The sequence below is a fragment of the Leopardus geoffroyi genome, chromosome B1, assembly GCF_018350155.1.
Source record: "Leopardus geoffroyi isolate Oge1 chromosome B1, O.geoffroyi_Oge1_pat1.0, whole genome shotgun sequence".
In the NCBI taxonomy this organism is placed as follows: Eukaryota; Metazoa; Chordata; class Mammalia; order Carnivora; family Felidae; genus Leopardus; species Leopardus geoffroyi.
In genome coordinates this window covers 2,388,179-2,406,409 of record NC_059327.1, presented here as the reverse complement: position 1 = coordinate 2,406,409, position 18,231 = coordinate 2,388,179, and the positions used below count along the sequence as shown (strand labels likewise).

The window sequence follows — 18,231 nt, the reverse complement described above, 5'->3', positions numbered from 1 at the left end:
TGGGTTCATCTTTGTCTGACCTTGCTTTTAGATGGGTGTTTAGAAATACTCTTTAGAAATGGTGCTTCCGAATTTGGCAAGACATAGATCAAGGTTTTCTGTTACGACTCTCACAGTCAAGAAAGTATAGGAGCGCCATGTCGTCTTTTAACAACTGCTGAAGGGGCTTTCCACAGTGACATCGATTATTGGGTTGATGCGACTGGAAAGCAGATTTCCAGTTGTATAGTTCTCTCCCTCATTCTAGACTTCTCCAAGAAGTCTACCCCAAGACTTCTATCCACATCTTGAGTAGAGGCGTAATAACGCCAGCTGAAAGAGCGAGAGTAAATATTTGACAACCGATTCAGAATGTCACCAATTTCAGTGACAGACAAAACACATATGAAAATAATGCAATTCATGGAAAGCTTCACTCTAAGTGAAAAGGGAAACACCTTCCAATGTACATGACGAGGAGAAAGTTATGAAACCCTAGCACTCATGGAAGGATTTGGTGTTCTCGATATGAGAAGGCTCATAAATGCAGAGGTAGCCCTGAGACTGATGGTGTCCAGGCTTCATGAACAGGACCCACCTCATTCTCTGGCTAGGAGGTCCGCGTCCACAATGATGATATCGCTTCCGTGAAATAGTTCAAGTGGGCGGTGAAAAACTGGCACGAACCTGTGCTCGAGGATGTAGTAAACGTGATAGGTGAAGGATGTTTGGAGAACCTGTGATCATCAGTTTGACTGCAAGACAAGTTAGGAAGCAAATAATAGCCATTTTCAAATATTTAAAATGGCATTGAGAGGTGGAATAAACCCATTTTGGTGAACTTTTTTACGTAACAAGTGTCAGCTCTGATGGATGGATGGTGCCCACCACAAGACCTGTACTGAGATCTCTAAGTTTTAATCAGGTGGGGACAGGGGGATAAAAAAGGAAAGAAACAAAAAGAAAATGAATTAAGTACATCTACCAAAGGCAAGAGCCAGGGTTGCCAATGACATTAGTGATGCATCGTTTGATTCATTTGTTTGGAATGGCAGACACTGTGCGGAAAAATAGTTTTCAGACTACGTGTAAGAAGTTCCTTGCCTTTATTTATTTTTTAACATGTGAGATCTGCCCCAAAATGCAAAGAACAGTTCACACAGAAGACAGTTGCCTGTTTGGTAGGCTTTTACGTGTAGGATTCCTTTAGACTTGGAGCCTCATTGATTCCGTGTCCCAGATGCTTTTCATTAGAATGCAAAATGCTTTGACAAAAAGCATTTTTTTCCAAGTGTGTGAGGCATCTTGTTTTTTAACGGTTACTGGAAGAAGAAAAACTTTGGCCTGAGAAGTTGCTTCTCTTTCCTGTGGAACGTGGATCACATTTCCAGTTGTAGCCCCGTGGTTATTTCCAGCGATTTCCAGCAGGAAAGACCATGCCAGGGTCCTCCGATGATCACCGCAGCAGAAATGGCTAAGCACGTGGACCGACAGCACTTTCACACTGGGACGCTGGGGACTGTATCTGCAGGAGAGCTGTATTCACAGAGATGAAGGATGGTCTTCTTTGCTAAACACTCCGGCACTGAATCCATGCTGTGTTGGAGCTTGCTGGTCTGAATTCTACGCCAGAACCTTTGAGACAGGATGCAGTGAGGGAAGCCGCTCAACCCTGTGTGCGGACATCATGGTAGCTTAACTCCAGGCAAAGGGAGGCCTGCGTGCACCACAGGATCTTAGCGTGCGCTTAATCGATGCTGTCATTCTCGCCTTACTCCTGGGGTCTCCCAGCGCTCTGCGAATCACCAAGGGCTTGTTCTAGTTTACCATCTGTGTTGTGCGATGCTACACATCTCCCTGGGCTAGGGAATTAAGCGCTGGGAATGCTGACCCCATATCTACTCATTAGGTACCTCAGAATCCATCGGGGAAGTTTGATGATCCCCGGGGTCCCTTCCGTTTATCTTCCTTGTGGTAGTGTACACTGAGCCCAGCAGACAGCACACAGACTAGACGAGGTGGTACGCTTGTAACCCAGGTCTCCCGCTGTAGAGACCTACATTAACCTCTTGATGACATTTATATCATTTAGACTTTCTCACACGTAATAACGCTTCATCTCCGGCACCTGACCACCTCTTTGGTATGTGGTATTCGAGATGTCAGTGATAGACCGAGATGTTACCCACACAAAGAACATGTTCCTTTTTTAGTAGGTTGTTTTGCTAGTATTCGAAATAAGGTTGCCTTTGCTGTACTATAATGGCCTATGAAGAGATGAATTTTTTTGTACGTATAATAGCACGGTGACATTCGTATGGCTGAAATAGCTAGATGACATGATTCAAAGTAATACTGTTGGGTCATACTCTCTCATAGTTCTTAGAGAATAGAATTGGCAAATATTCTGCAAACGCCTGGTGTTTTAGGATAGATCCGTGTAAAAAAAATTTAACAGCCGATTACGGTAATGCTTATATTACAGCAGAATTGCAGCAGCGGAGTGGAAAGTTTACGCCCCCACCCCTGATCTCTGGTACACAACGTTCCGTGTAAAATTTAGCTGTATAATGCCGGGGAAGGGAAAATATTTGGCAACGGCCGGTGTTAGTCGTCACATGTTACATATGCATCGTCAGTGGCCGGGAGATAAATGTCACAAAACACTCCCCAGCCGCAAGCGCTTCTGTCCGTATTTCTGAATTTTCTCTAATGATATTCATCCGATTCCTCAGGAAACGTGGCGTAGGGTGTAAAGGTCAATAGGATCCAGTTCTTCTGTTTTCAGGAATTTATAATCAGAGGAATAAAGAAGATAAATACCAAGTGCCTTTAATAAAAAGGTGAGATTAACGAAGGGCAAAAGAGAGAACTCGGGGTGGGAGAGAGGCCGGTGGAGGAAGCCGTTTGGAGCGATGGTGGGAATGTGCACAGGCAGAAGTGGAGTGAGTTCATCCCAGAAACTCCGATGTGCGTCCAGTGCTGCAGGAGGTGGTCCAGATGGTCCAGAAGGCTGGCCCACCGGCATGCAGCCTGTCCTGGGGAAGTGCTCTGTGTAGAGTCCCAGGAAAGGGGGGTGTGCGCTAATGTGGCAACGCGCTCACGGAGGAGAAGCCATCCGATTGTTCAGGTTCAGGCTCTGGTTCAGGCACAGGCTCGAGGCTGGGGTGCGGGGCCACACCCTGCTCTCGGAATCACACTGCCGCTGGAGATACGTAGGGGAGAAAAATTAGGTGTCTATTTGCTGAGTTCACAATGCAGCAAAACAGCAAAAAATCTAGAAGTCTGGGTATTTTTTAAGTTTATTTTTTTAACGTTTATTTATCATTGAGAGACAGAGAGACACAGAGGGTGAACTGGGGAGGGGCAGAGAAAGGGGGAGACACAGAATCTGAAGCAGGCTCCAGGCTCTGAGCTGTCAGCACAGAGCCCGATGCGGGGCTCAAATTCACAAACTGCAAGATCGTGACCTGAGCCAAAGTCGGTCACTTAACCAACTGAGCCACCCAGGCACCCTTTTTAAGTTTATTTTTAAGAGAGAGAGAGAGAGAGAGAGAGAGAGCGCACATGCACGCAGGCAGGGGAGGGCAAAGAAGGAAGTATGTGCAAAGTGATAGAGTGATTATTTGGGGAGCTGTACAAAAAGGGACAGATAAAGGACTTCTGAAAGCCCCAGAGACTACCCAAATCCTGAAACTTTTATTTATATTAAGTATGGCTTAAACTAATTCTCTTGGCACTAGGAAGTGTCAAAAAAGATTTGAGACAAACATTTTGTGGCAAAGATTGGGCCCTCCTTTGATGGACTCATGCACAAAGTGTCGTGTACCTCCTATAAGCAGATACCTACATGTCCTTGGGAAAATTCCCTTGCTGTCCGTGGCACCACATTTTCTCAGATGTAGGCAAAGTTGCTGAGCACTGCCCCTAGAAATCACACTTGTGGAAGATCAAAGTCTTGTCTCTCAGCACTCAGACGTGTTCCTTTAATACGTACAGATCTGAAGATTCAAATGCATCCAATGGTGTTTAATGCCAACGAGTTTCTCTGCATGTAAGAATCTGAACCGTCTGACATTTTGTGACTGTTTGTTAATACTCAAGAAGAGTTTGTCAATTGGCTTTGGAATCCACTGCCAAATAACCTTGCCTTTAGCGCAAAGCCAGTGTTACTGCCCAGAATGGAAAGAATGGAACAAACTGCATTTTCTAATTCTTACGCAGGTACTGGGCATTTATAATGATTATTATTTTATTTTCAGCAATAAATACCAATAATCACAAAGCAAATATGAAGGTTGAATATTTGGTTTGTAGATTTTCTAAAAATGTGTAAATGTCTTCCGTTTTAATCCCCAAATCAATATTGGTATTTGTACAGACACAAACCAATGCAGTGAAAAGGTGACCTTACAGTAGTGAACTCTCAGGTTGGGGAGGAGTGTGTGTGTGTGTGTGTGTGAGAATGTGACCTGATGATAGGAGAGAGATCCAGGTATACAGTTCCGTTTAATGGCACGGATTCCACACCAAGGGATGCAGGGCTCTGGGTCCATAGAGTGCATACCTATAACGTGGGAGATAGCATGTCCAGCATCTCTACTGGTGCAGTGCGTTTCTATGGAATACGGGCGAAAATGGAGCTTATTTACATTTCCAAATCACCGAATTCATTTCTAAAATCGTACAAGTGCACATAATGGTAAGACACTCTAACACGCATTACTTGAAAGTACATTCAAACCTTGGATTCTGAGTAACTTGTTCTGCGAAGGTTCCGCAAGATGAGCAAACATTTCTAGTAAATTTTAACTTGACGCACGAGCGATGTCTTGCGATACGAGTCGTAGGTGATGCCCAATGTCACACGATCACAACTGAGCCAATGGTTCCGGAAATTCACTTTGATATACGAGTGCTTTGGACAACAAGCATGTTTCCAGAACAAATTATGCTCACAAACCAAGGTTTTACTGTAACTTGAAAGTTGGAAGTGTTCAGCGTTTGCATGTGTTGGGATATTAAGGTATATCTCACAGCTGACATAGGACACCCTGGGTCAGTCACTCAGAAAAGTCACCAGTAGAAATCAGTGTGTTTTCAAAGGGCTGTGGACTGCATGGCTCCTTACAGAATGAGAGAGAAATAGAGAAACACCGTAGGAAGCTACTCTAAATATTGGTCACATCCTAAGAATGGATAAGGTTCCTGCTCCAAAATAGAGCATTCCAGAAAGCACGGATAGCATCCTTACAAGTGCTGGAGGAATCCAGTTCATTCGAGAACAAGTTTTCACAATATTCACTCTACCAGAAACACATTCAGGAAAGCACCTGTGTCCTCTCAGAAATGTTAGACCACACCTGCTAAGACATGGGGTTTAGATGAATCTAGAAAGAGTTGCTTGGAGGAGCCTGTCCTGCTCTGAGTCCTGCAGTAGTGGGTGAAGCCTGCATCGCTGACCTGCCTGGTCCCCACGTGCTGGCCGTGTGGTGGGTGATCACCCTGCTGACCCCCAAGACTGCAGACAGCAGCCTGGGCTCCCCAGGGATCCCAGCCGCGTCCCAGCCCCTCTTATCCTGTCTCTGGCAAGTTTGCAGGGAACCCTTGACCCAGGGGGAATCCAAGAAACCAGGACACCCCTTCCTGGCCTCAGGGCATTCCTGTCCCCCCCTCCCGACTTGTTTCCAGCTTTCAGTCTACCTTCCTACCCATCTCTTTTTAGTTAAATTTCTTGGACAGGGCACCAAGGTTGGTTAAGTCCGTTAAGCGTCTGACTTTGGCTCAGGTTGTAATCTCATGGTCCGTGGGTTCGAGCCCCATGTCGGGCTCTGTGCTGACAGCTGGGAGCCTGGAGCCTGCTCCAGATTCCGTCGCCCTCTTACTCTGCTCCTCCCCTGCTTGCACTCTGTCTCTCTCTCTCTCTCTCAAAAACAAATACACATTAAAAAAAAAAAAAACTTCTTGGGCAAATTTTATCCCTCCTAACCCAATTTTAGGGAAAGATTATCAAAAGACATTCTCTTTTTTTATCTGGAGCATTCTAACTGCAATATAGTAACAGTTTATGAATGAAAACAATAATGCAGCCTTCATTATATACAGAATAGCATAGACTATAAGCCAGGAATTTTCAAAGCCTGTAGCACAAAGCAATTACCTGGCAAAGGAGGTGATACATCCAGGTGGCTATGACCTGGCCTATTCCACTGCAGCACAAATGAAATCTCAGTTGTTCTGGAAATTCTAAAGGGTCCCTATTCTATCCTTCAGTGGTCTTCATAGGCCAATAGAATGATGTTCACTCATGGTGTAGCCTGTGGGCTCCAGAGAACCATCCGCCTGACACTAGGCAGCACCCACACTGGCACTGAGTTCCTAATTCAGCTACTGATTCAAAACCAGTTATAAGAGTTGGGGGATTTCCCGCAGTGCAGACATACTGATTCTGCACTTGGAGAAAAGGTAGAAAATGTAACGTTCCAGAACCGTGGAAGAAATAGATTTGGTCATTCATACTTGAAGTAAAAGGAAATTTGGCAATTCCTGTAGGAGATATTCCTATACCTATCTAGCTGGCTACAGAATTAAAGATCCCGTAGAGTGACAGTTTTTACCACTCTGCCTTGTCCCCAAGCCCTGGTTGGTGCTCTCGGGTTCCGCTTAGTGGCAGATTACTAAATTCACAGGTAGGATTGATTGATCCAGAAATAAAGCAGCCCACATGCTTGTCACTCCCAGATTTTCTTTCCACACTTTACTGAAAGCATTTCCAACTGACATTTCTCAAGAACTGAGTTCCTGGTGGGATTCTATTGGCTACAGAATTGCCTGTAGAAAACAGTGAGTGATCTGTGTTTAAGCGGAAGCCAAATGTTAACAAAGAACAAAGGAGCAAACAAACAACAACAACAAAAAGTGGGATCTAGGACCAACTATATACTCACATCGTTTTAATTAGTTGATACTTTGCTTTGAATTTCTTTTTTTTTTTTTATTTTGTAGTTAATAGATTTTCTTACCCTTTGCTGTCGTTTACACTTAGCAGAATTGTAGTAGCAAAACCCATCCAAGTAGTGGAAGACGCATGAAGTAAAGAACAGTATGTACAGTTATAAGCAGAGAAAAGTGGACGCCCTTCCAGTAAATGGATAATGTGGTTCTATAACACCATGGTCACGTTGCCTGTTTTAGGGTCTCCACTGTCCACTCTTGGCTGCATGTCCCGCCCTGCTCCCCCATTCCCGTGGATGCACACACCTTCAGGCCCTTCCGAATTAGACCTCCCCATCGCTTTCTCACTCTCTGTGGTTGGATCTTATTTTCTGTGCAATCCCATGCCCCAAGAACATTGCTGGCCAGTAGGAAATCATCATTAAATTACTGTCAGATCGCCTAGCAGGTAATGGATTTGGATATACTTTGAAAATGGAAAGGACCTCACTGTCCACTGTCACAGGGATTTAATGGGTGACATACATTTTAGCCACTGGACAGAAGCATGAAGATAATTACAAAGCATTCTATGATAGATAAAGAGAAACACTTCCTACATAGTGTGTCTAACACAAAATGTGGCTACATCAAGGATAAAGAAACTCACAAAAGACATAGCACAATATTGTCATAAAGCAATAGACTCTTACATTTGAAAGAGATTTCCGAGTATATTGAGCTCAAATTCTACCAAACACAGATTCCCCCCTGCCCATGATGTTTTTACATACTGTCAACATTCTGGTTAAATACTCTTAAGTGAAATCGTGTGAATATTCTGTATTTGTGAATGGCTTATAATTGGTTTAAGACTTTGAATGTTTTAAAAACATTTTAACGCATGGGCTGGAAATTCATATAAGTGAAGGTCAGATTGGTATGTGTTAGCTTCAAATCAGGAAGTCACATGGTCTACATGTATTCAAATGAGGACGCAGAAGCAGCAGGTGATGCTATGGATTCTTCCTGTCAGGCCCTGAGCCAAAATGAAGTGCTTTGGAAGGACATCCTCTGTGTCCTTTTCGTGTTGAAGGCCAGATCCTCAAAAGAACTGAAATGACCACATGTCAGGGAAGAGGCACCATTGGGAATTGTTGCTTCCACATGTGGCTGTCATCTTGTCCCTTCAATATCGAAAGTATACAGATACCTTCCTGACCATTAAGAGTAGAGTAGCTCTGTCCCAGGTTTCCAGAAGATAGCGCAGACTCAAACTATGTGCTCTTACAAAAACCCCATTATGAAAGAGAAAATGTTTATTAAGGTCTCAGAGTGAGTCTGGCCAGGGACGTTTGTCCAAGTCAAGGGTGAGACCAAGCAGATCCTATAAATGGTGGAGGCTTTCCCATCGCTACGCACCCCCTTACGCATCCCAGTTGCCCTGCGCCCCAAGTCCCTTCTCATGGAGTGGTGGTAGGCTTCATAAATAACCCCCAAAGTGCTTGGCATTTTTCTAGAACAACAACCGGGAGTTAGGTGGCCCACTCCCTCTTTGAAAATTGGATTGTGTTGTTGTACATGTTTCTAGAAAGTACATGTTTTAATGGTCACTTCAAAAGTGGCTGGGCGTTGGGGCGCCTGGGTGGCGCAGTCGGTTAAGCGTCCGACTTCAGCCAGGTCACGATCTCGCGGTCCGTGAGTTCGAGCCCCGCGTCAGGCTCTGGGCTGATGGCTCAGAGCCTGGAGCCTGTTTCCGATTCTGTGTCTCCCTCTCTCTCTGCCCCTCCCCCGTTCATGCTCTGTCTCTCTCTGTCCCAAAAAAAATAAATAAACGTTGAAAAAAAAAAATTTAGACAAAAGTGGCTGGGCGCTGTGTGGGATCTCTATGCCAAGCCTGTGTGCTGCCCCTCGTCTGGCTCTTTTACTAGTCGTCGTCACCCGGATTGGAAAATGGCCCCATCTCCCGCCTAACAGGGCACACTTTGCATGTGACGGCCTCTCGAGTGGCAGAGGGCTTGTGGAGCCAAGGTCAGTGTGCTGTGATAACATTCCCAGCTTCAGAGGCTCATTCTTCAACCCTTGGGGCACATCCTTCCTCCTCTGAGTTCTCTGCATGCATCAGGTCTCTGTTTGGGGGAGGTGATCGGGCCTCTTGCCAGGATTGACTTAATCGATCTGGCCGAATGGGAAAAACCTGTCGAGGCGACAAAGAGTCGACCAAATCTAGCATGACTTTTTTGGCCCGACTTCTTATAAACGTTGTTTGAGCAGGGATACCCGGCCATCGATCGGGTCTGTTCCCTCTCCGTGCTGCAAAGTCACCTTGCCGATAATACACTTAGTGCAAAACCCAGGAGGACACAGTGCCGGTAAACGCTGTCAGAAGCAGAAACATAGATTATTATTTTAAATTCTTCAGAATGATGAAGTTAGCACCAATTGTTGCATGGCAACGATTTGACAACTTTCTCCACCTTGGAGGTGGTCTGCTTTGTGTAAAGCTTTGACAGCTGTGTGCTCTATTTGGGAAATAAATGAACAGGGGAAGTCAACATCAAGACACTCTGCATGGGGGCGCCTGGGTGGCTCGGTCAGTTAAGTGTGCAACTCTCGATGTCAGGTAAGGTCACTGTCTCATGTTCGTGGGATCAAGCCCCGAGTCAGGATCCAAGCTGAGCACAGAGCCTGCTTAGAGTTTCAGTCTCTCTCTCTCTCTCTCTCTCTCTCTCTCCCCAATCTCTGTCTCTCAAAATAAATAATTATACATTTAAAAAAATACTCTGCCTCTACTCCCTCCTGTCCCTCCCTATCCACATCAGCTTTGAAGTTTGTATGGGTCATTTAGGAACTTGTGGTGAACGCCTTTTTCTTCGTATGCATCCCAAACCCACGTGTAACACGGATCCTTGGAATGTCAGGTACTCCTAATGCTTCCTATTTTGTTGATTAGCCGTTCTTTGCATAGGAGAGGAAGGGAGAGGTGAGGAGGGAAGGGGCGGAGGGGACCAGGTGAGGGGAAGGAGAGTGGAGCAGAAGGGAAGGGGAGAGCGCAGGAAGGCAGGTGGAGAGTGGAACAGCCACACCGAGCCCCGCTCTTCCAAGTTCCCTCTGTGCCACGTGGCACCGTGTGGTTCTTAAAGGGGAAAAAGTGTGAAGGACGCTTGTTAAGGATGGGAAGGCAGACTGTGTGTGGTACCGTCATGCTAGGTGTGGGGTCACTGCATTGGGATTTTCCAGTGGGGGAGAGAGGTGGCGCGCATCTGTGCTGCATTGGGAGTGGGGGTCACAGTCCCGGAGAGGAGCGGTCCTGGGCGGGGGTCCCCAAGAGGGCACATCGGGGTAAGGGGGGCTCCGGCGAACCTGACCTAGCAGTATGGTGCTGAAGGCAGGCCAGGGGGACAGACCTCACCCGGGGGTGGTGGGGGATGGAAACCCATCAGACAGTGGGGAGGTGGGGGCTTCTCACTGAACTGACCTCGCACAGTTTTTGCTAACACTGGACTTTACACGAAGGGGCATGGGTGAGAAGGTTCGGGAGCTGCCAGAAGTGCAGTCAAGCCAAGGGTCGTCGTCACACTGCCCCACCCTTCTGCTCACAGAGAACGGAGCGCCCCTTACTTCCTTCTGCACACAGACGCTCTCTGTTACTGGAGCCTGTCGGACAACGTTTGCCAATTAATTACCTTCTCGCATTTCAGATTCCTTCCCGCCATTGCTTTTCACCTCTCCCTCAGTGTGAATGTCCGTCCTGATGGCACCTTCCTGCCTTTTCTTTTCCCAGCCCCACACACTTCCCACGGGCAAGCTCAGGGAGCGTCAGCTGACATCCATAATCCTGCTTCCCCTACACCTGCTCTGTCCTTAGGACATCCGTCCCCTGAATACTAGACTCTTCTTCCAAGTGACTACAAGCCAGTTCCACCTAGACACTGGTTCAAACCTAAGCGAATGCACATGTTTGCAACTGAACATGTTTTCTGGGGCGCCTGGGTGGCTTAGTCCGTTAAACATCTGACTCTTGATTTCGGCTCAGGTCATGATCTCGCGTCTCATGAGTTCTAGCCCCTCACCAGGCTCGACACTGATGGTGCGGAGCCTGCTTGCAATTCTCTCTCTCTCTCTCTCTCTGCCCCCCCCCCAAATAAATAAATAACATAAAAAAAGAAATTAAGCATATTTTCTGATATTTATCTTGACATTTCACAAATAGTTCCACGATCTACTCTCTCACACTGGAAATCCTTACCTCCCATGGTCAACATGTCACAAAACATATCAGTACTAATCCCAAGTGTCTCTTCCCCTTTTCTGGCTTTTATTTGGAAAAGCGGTAACAACATAAAATCTCGGTTAATGAAACAAGTAAGGAAAATACATGGGGAAACCATAATCGGGGAAATAACTTCATTAGCAATTCCTCTGTGTTAGCAATTTCATATTTGAAATATGACTCGATACCCACAATTGTTGAGAACAATAAATGTGACAAAGCAAAAAAATTATATAAAATACTGTGTATAAATGGGAAAAATTCCAACACGTTATGCACTTGACAGTAAAGGTAAACAGGCTGTGAATGCAGTACTTTTCTCAGAGACTGATTCTGCAAAACGCTTATCGGTTTTACTCGTGTCTGCAGCTGGCCACTGCGGTTCCCCGGACCCGATCGTGAACGGTCACATCAGCGGAGACGGCTTCAGCTACCGGGACACTGTGGTTTATCAGTGCAATCCTGGCTTCAGGCTGGTTGGAACTTCCGTTCGAATCTGCCTGCAAGACCACAAGTGGTCCGGACAGACCCCCGTCTGTGTCCGTAAGTACAACGTGAACACATTTCAGCATGTGCTTACTTTCGTCACCTTTTCTCTTGGGAGGAAGTCTTAGCACAGACGTGTGTAACCTCCAGAGTGAGACAGAATGGAGACGCGGTCTTCACCTGTGTTGAGAGAGACGCTACGGGCAGGGCTCCTCCCTTCCTTTCCAATCCACCTCCCCCTCTGTTCCCTTCCAGCACCACCAGAGGCTGGTCCGTGGTGAACGTGCTCCTTAACTCCTCTCAGACAGATAGGTCCCAGGACGAGCGATGTCGTGCACTCATTTACCTGATTTCATCACAGGGTAAACAGGGTGGAAACAGAAGGAGGGCAAAGGCACGGAGTCTGTCCGCAGGTTGACTTTCCGGAGTCCCCCAGATAGCTACACACCCCTGATCTTCCGTGTTGTTTCGTATTTTTTCTTTCAACAAGAATCCAGAGTTTTGCCAGCAGTCCTTCCTTTAAAAGAAAGAGGTTGAATCTCATGGAATGATTGTCCTCAAACTTTATAACATCCAAGATAACTATCAACTAGTGTTTTTAGAAGACATTGTACTCTCTGTTGCAAAATTTGTTTTACACCGATAGTCTTTTTCTCCTAGTATATTCTTTATTTTCCTGCGAATTATACAGAGGAAATGTTGATGCGGCCATAGATAATGACAGGTATCATCTAGGAAAGTGCGGTGGTAAATGGGCAGAGTTCAGGGGCGAAAGCTTTACTTAGAAGAAAGAACCGTTGACAAGATAAATGAGGAGGAAAACACCAGTTTTATGACTGTAATGTGTTTCTTTTGAAAGGGCTTCTGAAGGATATCTTTGGGATTTGTATTGCTGTTATTTAGGGCATGACATTAATGACAGTTCACTACCTTTCTAAAGATCGTACAATGGGGACTGTCAAAGAAAATACTGCTTGAGCATGCACACTTATTTTGCTACTTTCCTGATGTTTAAATTGATATTGGAAAAAATGATGTATATTCAATTTATCAGCCAAGTCCCTGTAATGTTTCAAAATGAAAGTTCCACGAAACTAGCTGGTGTTTTCTAAGGGGAAGATATTCAAAACTCGTAATTCGTGTAAGAATTTTACCCCCTCTCGTTGTTCACTGCTTTATTATAGAGTCATTTGACGTTCTGTCGTGACATAAGAATAATTAGTAAGACGAAGAAAGTACATCTTCCAGATGTATGTTATTTTCCATAATTATAATAAACACATGTAGGTCTGCTTATGGTTCTTTGTCACCCTTTTCCCTTCCAAGTGTAAATACAGCCTGTAAGGTATCTGATAGCCGGCTTTGAGTCCATACGTGGGCACGCCTGTAAAGGTCTTGATGAGGTGTTCCAAGGGGGGGTGACGACCTGGTTGTTTTCTGACACTGCTGTGGGCCTGTCTTCCTACACAGCCATCACCTGCGGCCACCCCGGGAACCCTGCCCACGGCTTCACCAATGGCAGCGAGTTCAACCTGAACGACGTCGTGAACTTCACCTGCAACACAGGCTATCTGCTGCAGGGTGCCTCTCGGGCCCAGTGTCGGAGCAACGGCCAGTGGAGTAGCGCCCTGCCCACGTGTCGAGGTGGGGGGGGGGGCAGGAACGAGTTGGGGAGGGAGGGGGGAGGGCTCCCGGAACGAGCCCTGCAGGCTGAGGTCAGCGGGCTGATGAACACCCCAAAGCACCCGTGTGTGTGATGCTTCAAGGACAGGACTCCGCAGGTGCTTTCACTGCTGGGGGGCGGGCGGGGCAGGGGTGGGGGGAGACAGTTGGGAGAATGATGGTGAAGACTGGCCAGGTGTTCAGTCGGAACAGTCTAGGACTCTGAAGCAGGCTCCTCTTCCGTTTCCCTTCGTCGTTACCCACTCATTCATCTGTACCATGTCTTTGGACTCAGCTTCTAGACCTGGGGGTACATTTAGGAAGTTCTCAGCTTTTAAATCTCTCTCTCTCCTCCCCCCCGACCCATTCATTTCTTCAAAAATCACCACCTAGATCTAGGCTAAGACCTGAATTTTCAAGATCTGCTGTTTTGGGGGTTTTGCATTTCTAGATGTTTGAGCTCGTATTTAAGGGTCTGCCTCCATTGCTTTCCGTGAAAACATGTCGCACGTGAAGGTGACTGGTGCTTCAGTGTCAAGGTGAGAGTTTATGGTAGTGACGTGGTACGGGAGCCAGACAACGAGTTTTCCTCTCACTGACGATCGCCCACCTCCCCGCTGGGGTCCCCGGGAGGCTACATCCACGTGAGACGAGACAGAACGGGATCCCAGCAATTTTTAAAAACAGCGATGGGAAATTTGGCTCCCAGACTGTAGAGTTCTGGTCCGAGTCTATACGCGAGTGCTGGACCCGAGCTCCAGACGAGGTGAAGTCTCCCAATCTCCCTTCCTTCTAAACACTAGTATTAGATTCAGCCCCGCAAAGCAGGCTTCTGGTTGTGACGTGGCTGGGCGTGGGGTGGGGTCTGGCCAGCTTGAAAACTAACACGTTTACCTTATGTATTGTCATTCTTCTTATTACTATGAGTCATGGAAGCCGGGGGCCATGGAGGAGGCCGAACAGGCTTAGAGGGCAGCTCTGAATGTGCGGACCAGCACAGAAAGCTGGCTTCCGCATGGCATCTCGCCCCTTGGCGTTTTTGCGTTGAATGCCGGGATGGTTTGGTACACCCCGAATGCTTCCAAACGCCGCTCCAAACACAGCCGAGGGGATCACCCTCGCCTCTCGCAGGGAAGCGTGAGGGGTGCAGATCTGCAAGAAACGGGGGGCTGTGGGCAGTGGCGGGAAGACAGAGCTGTTGGCGTCTGCGCTGGCTTGGCGGCCGCGGGGATCTAGGAGACGAGGCCGCTTGAATTGCGTTCTCTTCTCCACCTGGGTGACAGGAACACAGCACAGCTGCGGCCACAATTACACACAAATGCCCGGAAAATTCAGTCCGGTTTGTCTGGACACAGGGGCACGGCGTGATTGTGCCTTTGATGTCTTAGGGACATCCAAACACACCATGTTCCTGCTCCCCCAAAGCCCTTCCGTTCAACTCTTTTAACATTTACTAAGCACGTGCTCTGTTCCAAATGCTGTGCTCTGCTCTGCCAGTAGAGAGGTGGGTAAAATCACTCATACCTTGGAGTCGATGACAACGAAGACCGGAGGTGCTCGCTAATTAGGTGGGCAGAATGTCACCCACAGCTGCTGAGACATCATCCATGTGACCCGGAATATGTGCTTGCCAGATGGCAGATGGGGTGAACTCAGGATGGTGGGATTTTCCTCGTCAAACCTTTTTTTTGGGGGGGGACTGTATTCCACTTTTCTCTAACTTCTACCAAAGAAGAGGAGTGGAAATCAAATGCTGCCATTTATTCACGGTTTTCAGGGTTTTCGATACCATGCTGAAGGTGCTTTGGAAGCCTCGGGCCCAGCGTAGCACTGGGATATGTACTGACCTCTTCAGCATTAATTTTGCCTCTCCTTACCGTTCTCCATTTCCTCAAAAAATAGGAATGTACTTGATTTTTCAGGGGACGTTATTTTTTATAGCAGAGACAAAAAAGTTTTAAGGTTCACAGAAACATTGAGAAGACGTCGACTTCCCAGGCATCCCTTGCCCACACGTGCACAGTGTCCCCCATTATTGACGTTCCCTACCAGATGGCGCATTCGTTACAATCGGCGAATCCACAGTAACACATCTCACCACCCGGAGTCCATTCGCACCCGGGTTCACTGGTCGTGTCGTACAGTGTATGGGTTTGGACCATGCATAATGACACGTATGCACCCTGACAACGTCATACAAAGAGCTGAACTGCCCTAAAAATCCTCAGTGTTCCACCTGTTCATTGTCCCTCCCCCCACTGACCCCTGGCCACTACTGATCTTTTCAGTGTCTCCATAGTTTTGCCTTTTCCAGAAGGTCACATAGTTGGAATCACACAGGATGTAGCCTTCTCCGACGGCCTGCTTTCACTTGGTGATATGCACTGAAGGTTCCTCCATATCTTTTCATGGCTGGACAACTCATTTCTTTCTCGCACTGAATGACGTGTCATTGTCGGGATGGACCACAGTTTATTTATCCATTACCTCCTGAAAGGCATCTTGGTCGCTTCAAGTTCTGGTGATGACAAATAAAGCTGCTATAAACATCCATATAGAGATTTTTGTGTGGACATGAGTTTTCAACTCCTTTGGATAAATACCAAGGAGTATGATTGTCAGATGTATGGTAAGAGCATATTTAATGTTGTCAGAAAGCACCACCGTGTCTTCCAAAGTGGGGGGGCGCCATTTTGCATTCCCTCCAGCAAGGAGTGAGAGTCACTATTGTTCCACATCCCTGTCGGTATTTTGGTGATGTCTGTATTCTGAATTTTGGACATTCTCACAGGTGGATAGTAGTTCTCCTTGTTGCTTTAATTTGCATTTCCCTGATGACGTAGGACGTGGGGCGTTTCCCTGATGACCTAGGACGTGGGGCGTTTCCCTGATGACCTAGGATGGGGGGCGTTTCCCTGATGATATAGGATGTGGGGTGTTTCCCTGATGACCTATGCTGTGACATGATGTGGGGTATTTCCCTGATAACCTAGCATGTGGGCATTTCCCTGATGAGGTAGGACATGGGGCGTTTCCCTGATGACCTAGGATGGGGGGCATTTCCCTGATGACGTAGGATGTGGGGCGTTTCCCTGATGACCTAGGATGGGGGGCGTTTCCCTGATGATATAGGATGTGGGGTGTTTCTCTGATGACCTATGATGTGACATGATGTGGCGCATTTCCCTGATGACCTAGCAGGTGGGGCGTTTCCCTGATGACCTAGGATGGGGGCATTTCCCTGATGACGTAGGATGTGGGGCATCTTTTCTTGTGCTTTTTCCCGCTGTATATCTTCTTTGGGAGGCATCAGTGAAGGTCTTTGGCCCATTTTTCATATGGATTTCTTGTTTTCTTCCAAAGTTTTAAGAGCTCTTTGTCTATTTTGGATTAATAGTCCTTTATCAGTCATCTCCTTTGCTATTATTTTCTCCCACTCTGGCTTATCTTCTCATTCTCTGGGCGCTGTCTTTTGCGGTATAGAACTCTCAATTTGTGCTTCATTTTGAAAGCTGTTCCTCCCAGTACATGTGATGAAGGGGCGGGGGGATGCCTGGTAAATGCCGTCCTACAAGTGCTGAGTGGATTGGAAACCACCGGAACATCTCCAAGGTGCCTTCTGCTCATGTTTTCCTATTTTCTATCTTTTTTGTTTGTTTCCTCCATTTATGAGCTAAGAGCTACAGTCTAGTGCACAGAGTTTACATATTTATTATAAAACCAGGGAAAGCATGATTTCAAGGAGGACGGGCTCATAAAGGCGGTGAAGCCTTAGGGAAAAAATGTCGTAAAACTCAACAAGGTGAAGATAACAAGAATAGCTACTTTTGAAACAAAATCGTCAGGGATTCTTTGCGCCTGTTGCAGTGTAACCTGATTCTTGTCTCATGTGGTTCCTTGAATAATTCCACAGAAAGTTTGGCAGGCCGTGTCTCACGCCAGTGCCCCCATTGTGCTTGATCTCTTCTCCCCAGTTCTTGATAATATGTACCTCTCACATGTCTGATGTGGGTAGGTCAATGAAGTGTGGAACACCGGGTGCTCCTACAACATTTAGCTAGCTCACGGTGTGAAAGAGAGACTCCACCCAGAACTTTGGAACAGAACTCCCAAGTAGTCGGTGCTGAAGTGAGTCCAGACTCCGCATAGATTCCTGCACAGTCTGTGTCCACTGTGGGGCCACCTCATTAGGCTTAGACTCAGCCATTAACAGGACGAAGTTCTGTGCAAGCCTGTAGCATTTGTGATCAGTCAGAAAGCTCAGGGGGCGCCTGGGGAGCTCAGGCAGTTGAGCCTCCAACTTCGGCTCAGGTCACGGTCTCACGGTTCGTGGGTTCAAGCCCCGCATCAGGCTCGCTGCTGACAGCTTAGAGCCCGCTATGGATCCTCAGTCTCCCTCTCTCTCTATCCCTCCCCTGCTTGCATGCTCTCTCTCTCAAAAATAAGTAAACACTTTAGAAAATAAATAAATAAAAAGGGAAGTTCGCATCCAGGACGCTAGCTGTAATGCCATACCCTGTCTTTGCAAATGGGATTAGGAAAGTAAAAGAAAGTGTGTTTTTTTGTTTGTAGTTCTACCTTTCTGGAAGAAAGATATAATACATGATACGGTTGCGGGTTTCCTGAGGAAGAATGAAAACAAATGTCTCACACCCATTTTAGGAACCAGATTATGCACATGGTCCTGGAGGTCCAAGTTCCTACATGAAAACATTCTTGGAGCTCTGTCTCCTGAATTCCAAACCTCAAAGGTCCGGTCAGTTCCGTGAGAATACCAAGTCTGACAAATCTGCAGTATCATTCACTTAGTATTTCCTTTGTAATGTATTAATGTTTGTCGTGTGTACAAACCTTAGACATTTTTTCCTTTCTTATCAGAAAATTCTAAATTCAGAGAG

The 18,231-nt window shown here is 46.7% G+C and overlaps 1 protein-coding gene across 5 annotated transcripts in view; it reads left to right on the top strand.

Moving 5' to 3' along the window:
* Nucleotides 1-18,231, top strand: part of CSMD1 (CUB and Sushi multiple domains 1) — a 2,022,178-nt gene that overhangs the window by 1,950,530 nt on the left and 53,417 nt on the right. For all 5 annotated transcript variants that reach the window (XM_045451804.1, XM_045451793.1, XM_045451792.1 and 2 more), the window contains 2 exons: nt 11,555-11,728; nt 13,142-13,315. In XM_045451804.1, the coding sequence (XP_045307760.1) occupies nt 11,555-11,728; nt 13,142-13,315 (348 nt within the window). The remainder of the gene's footprint in view (nt 1-11,554; nt 11,729-13,141; nt 13,316-18,231) is intronic.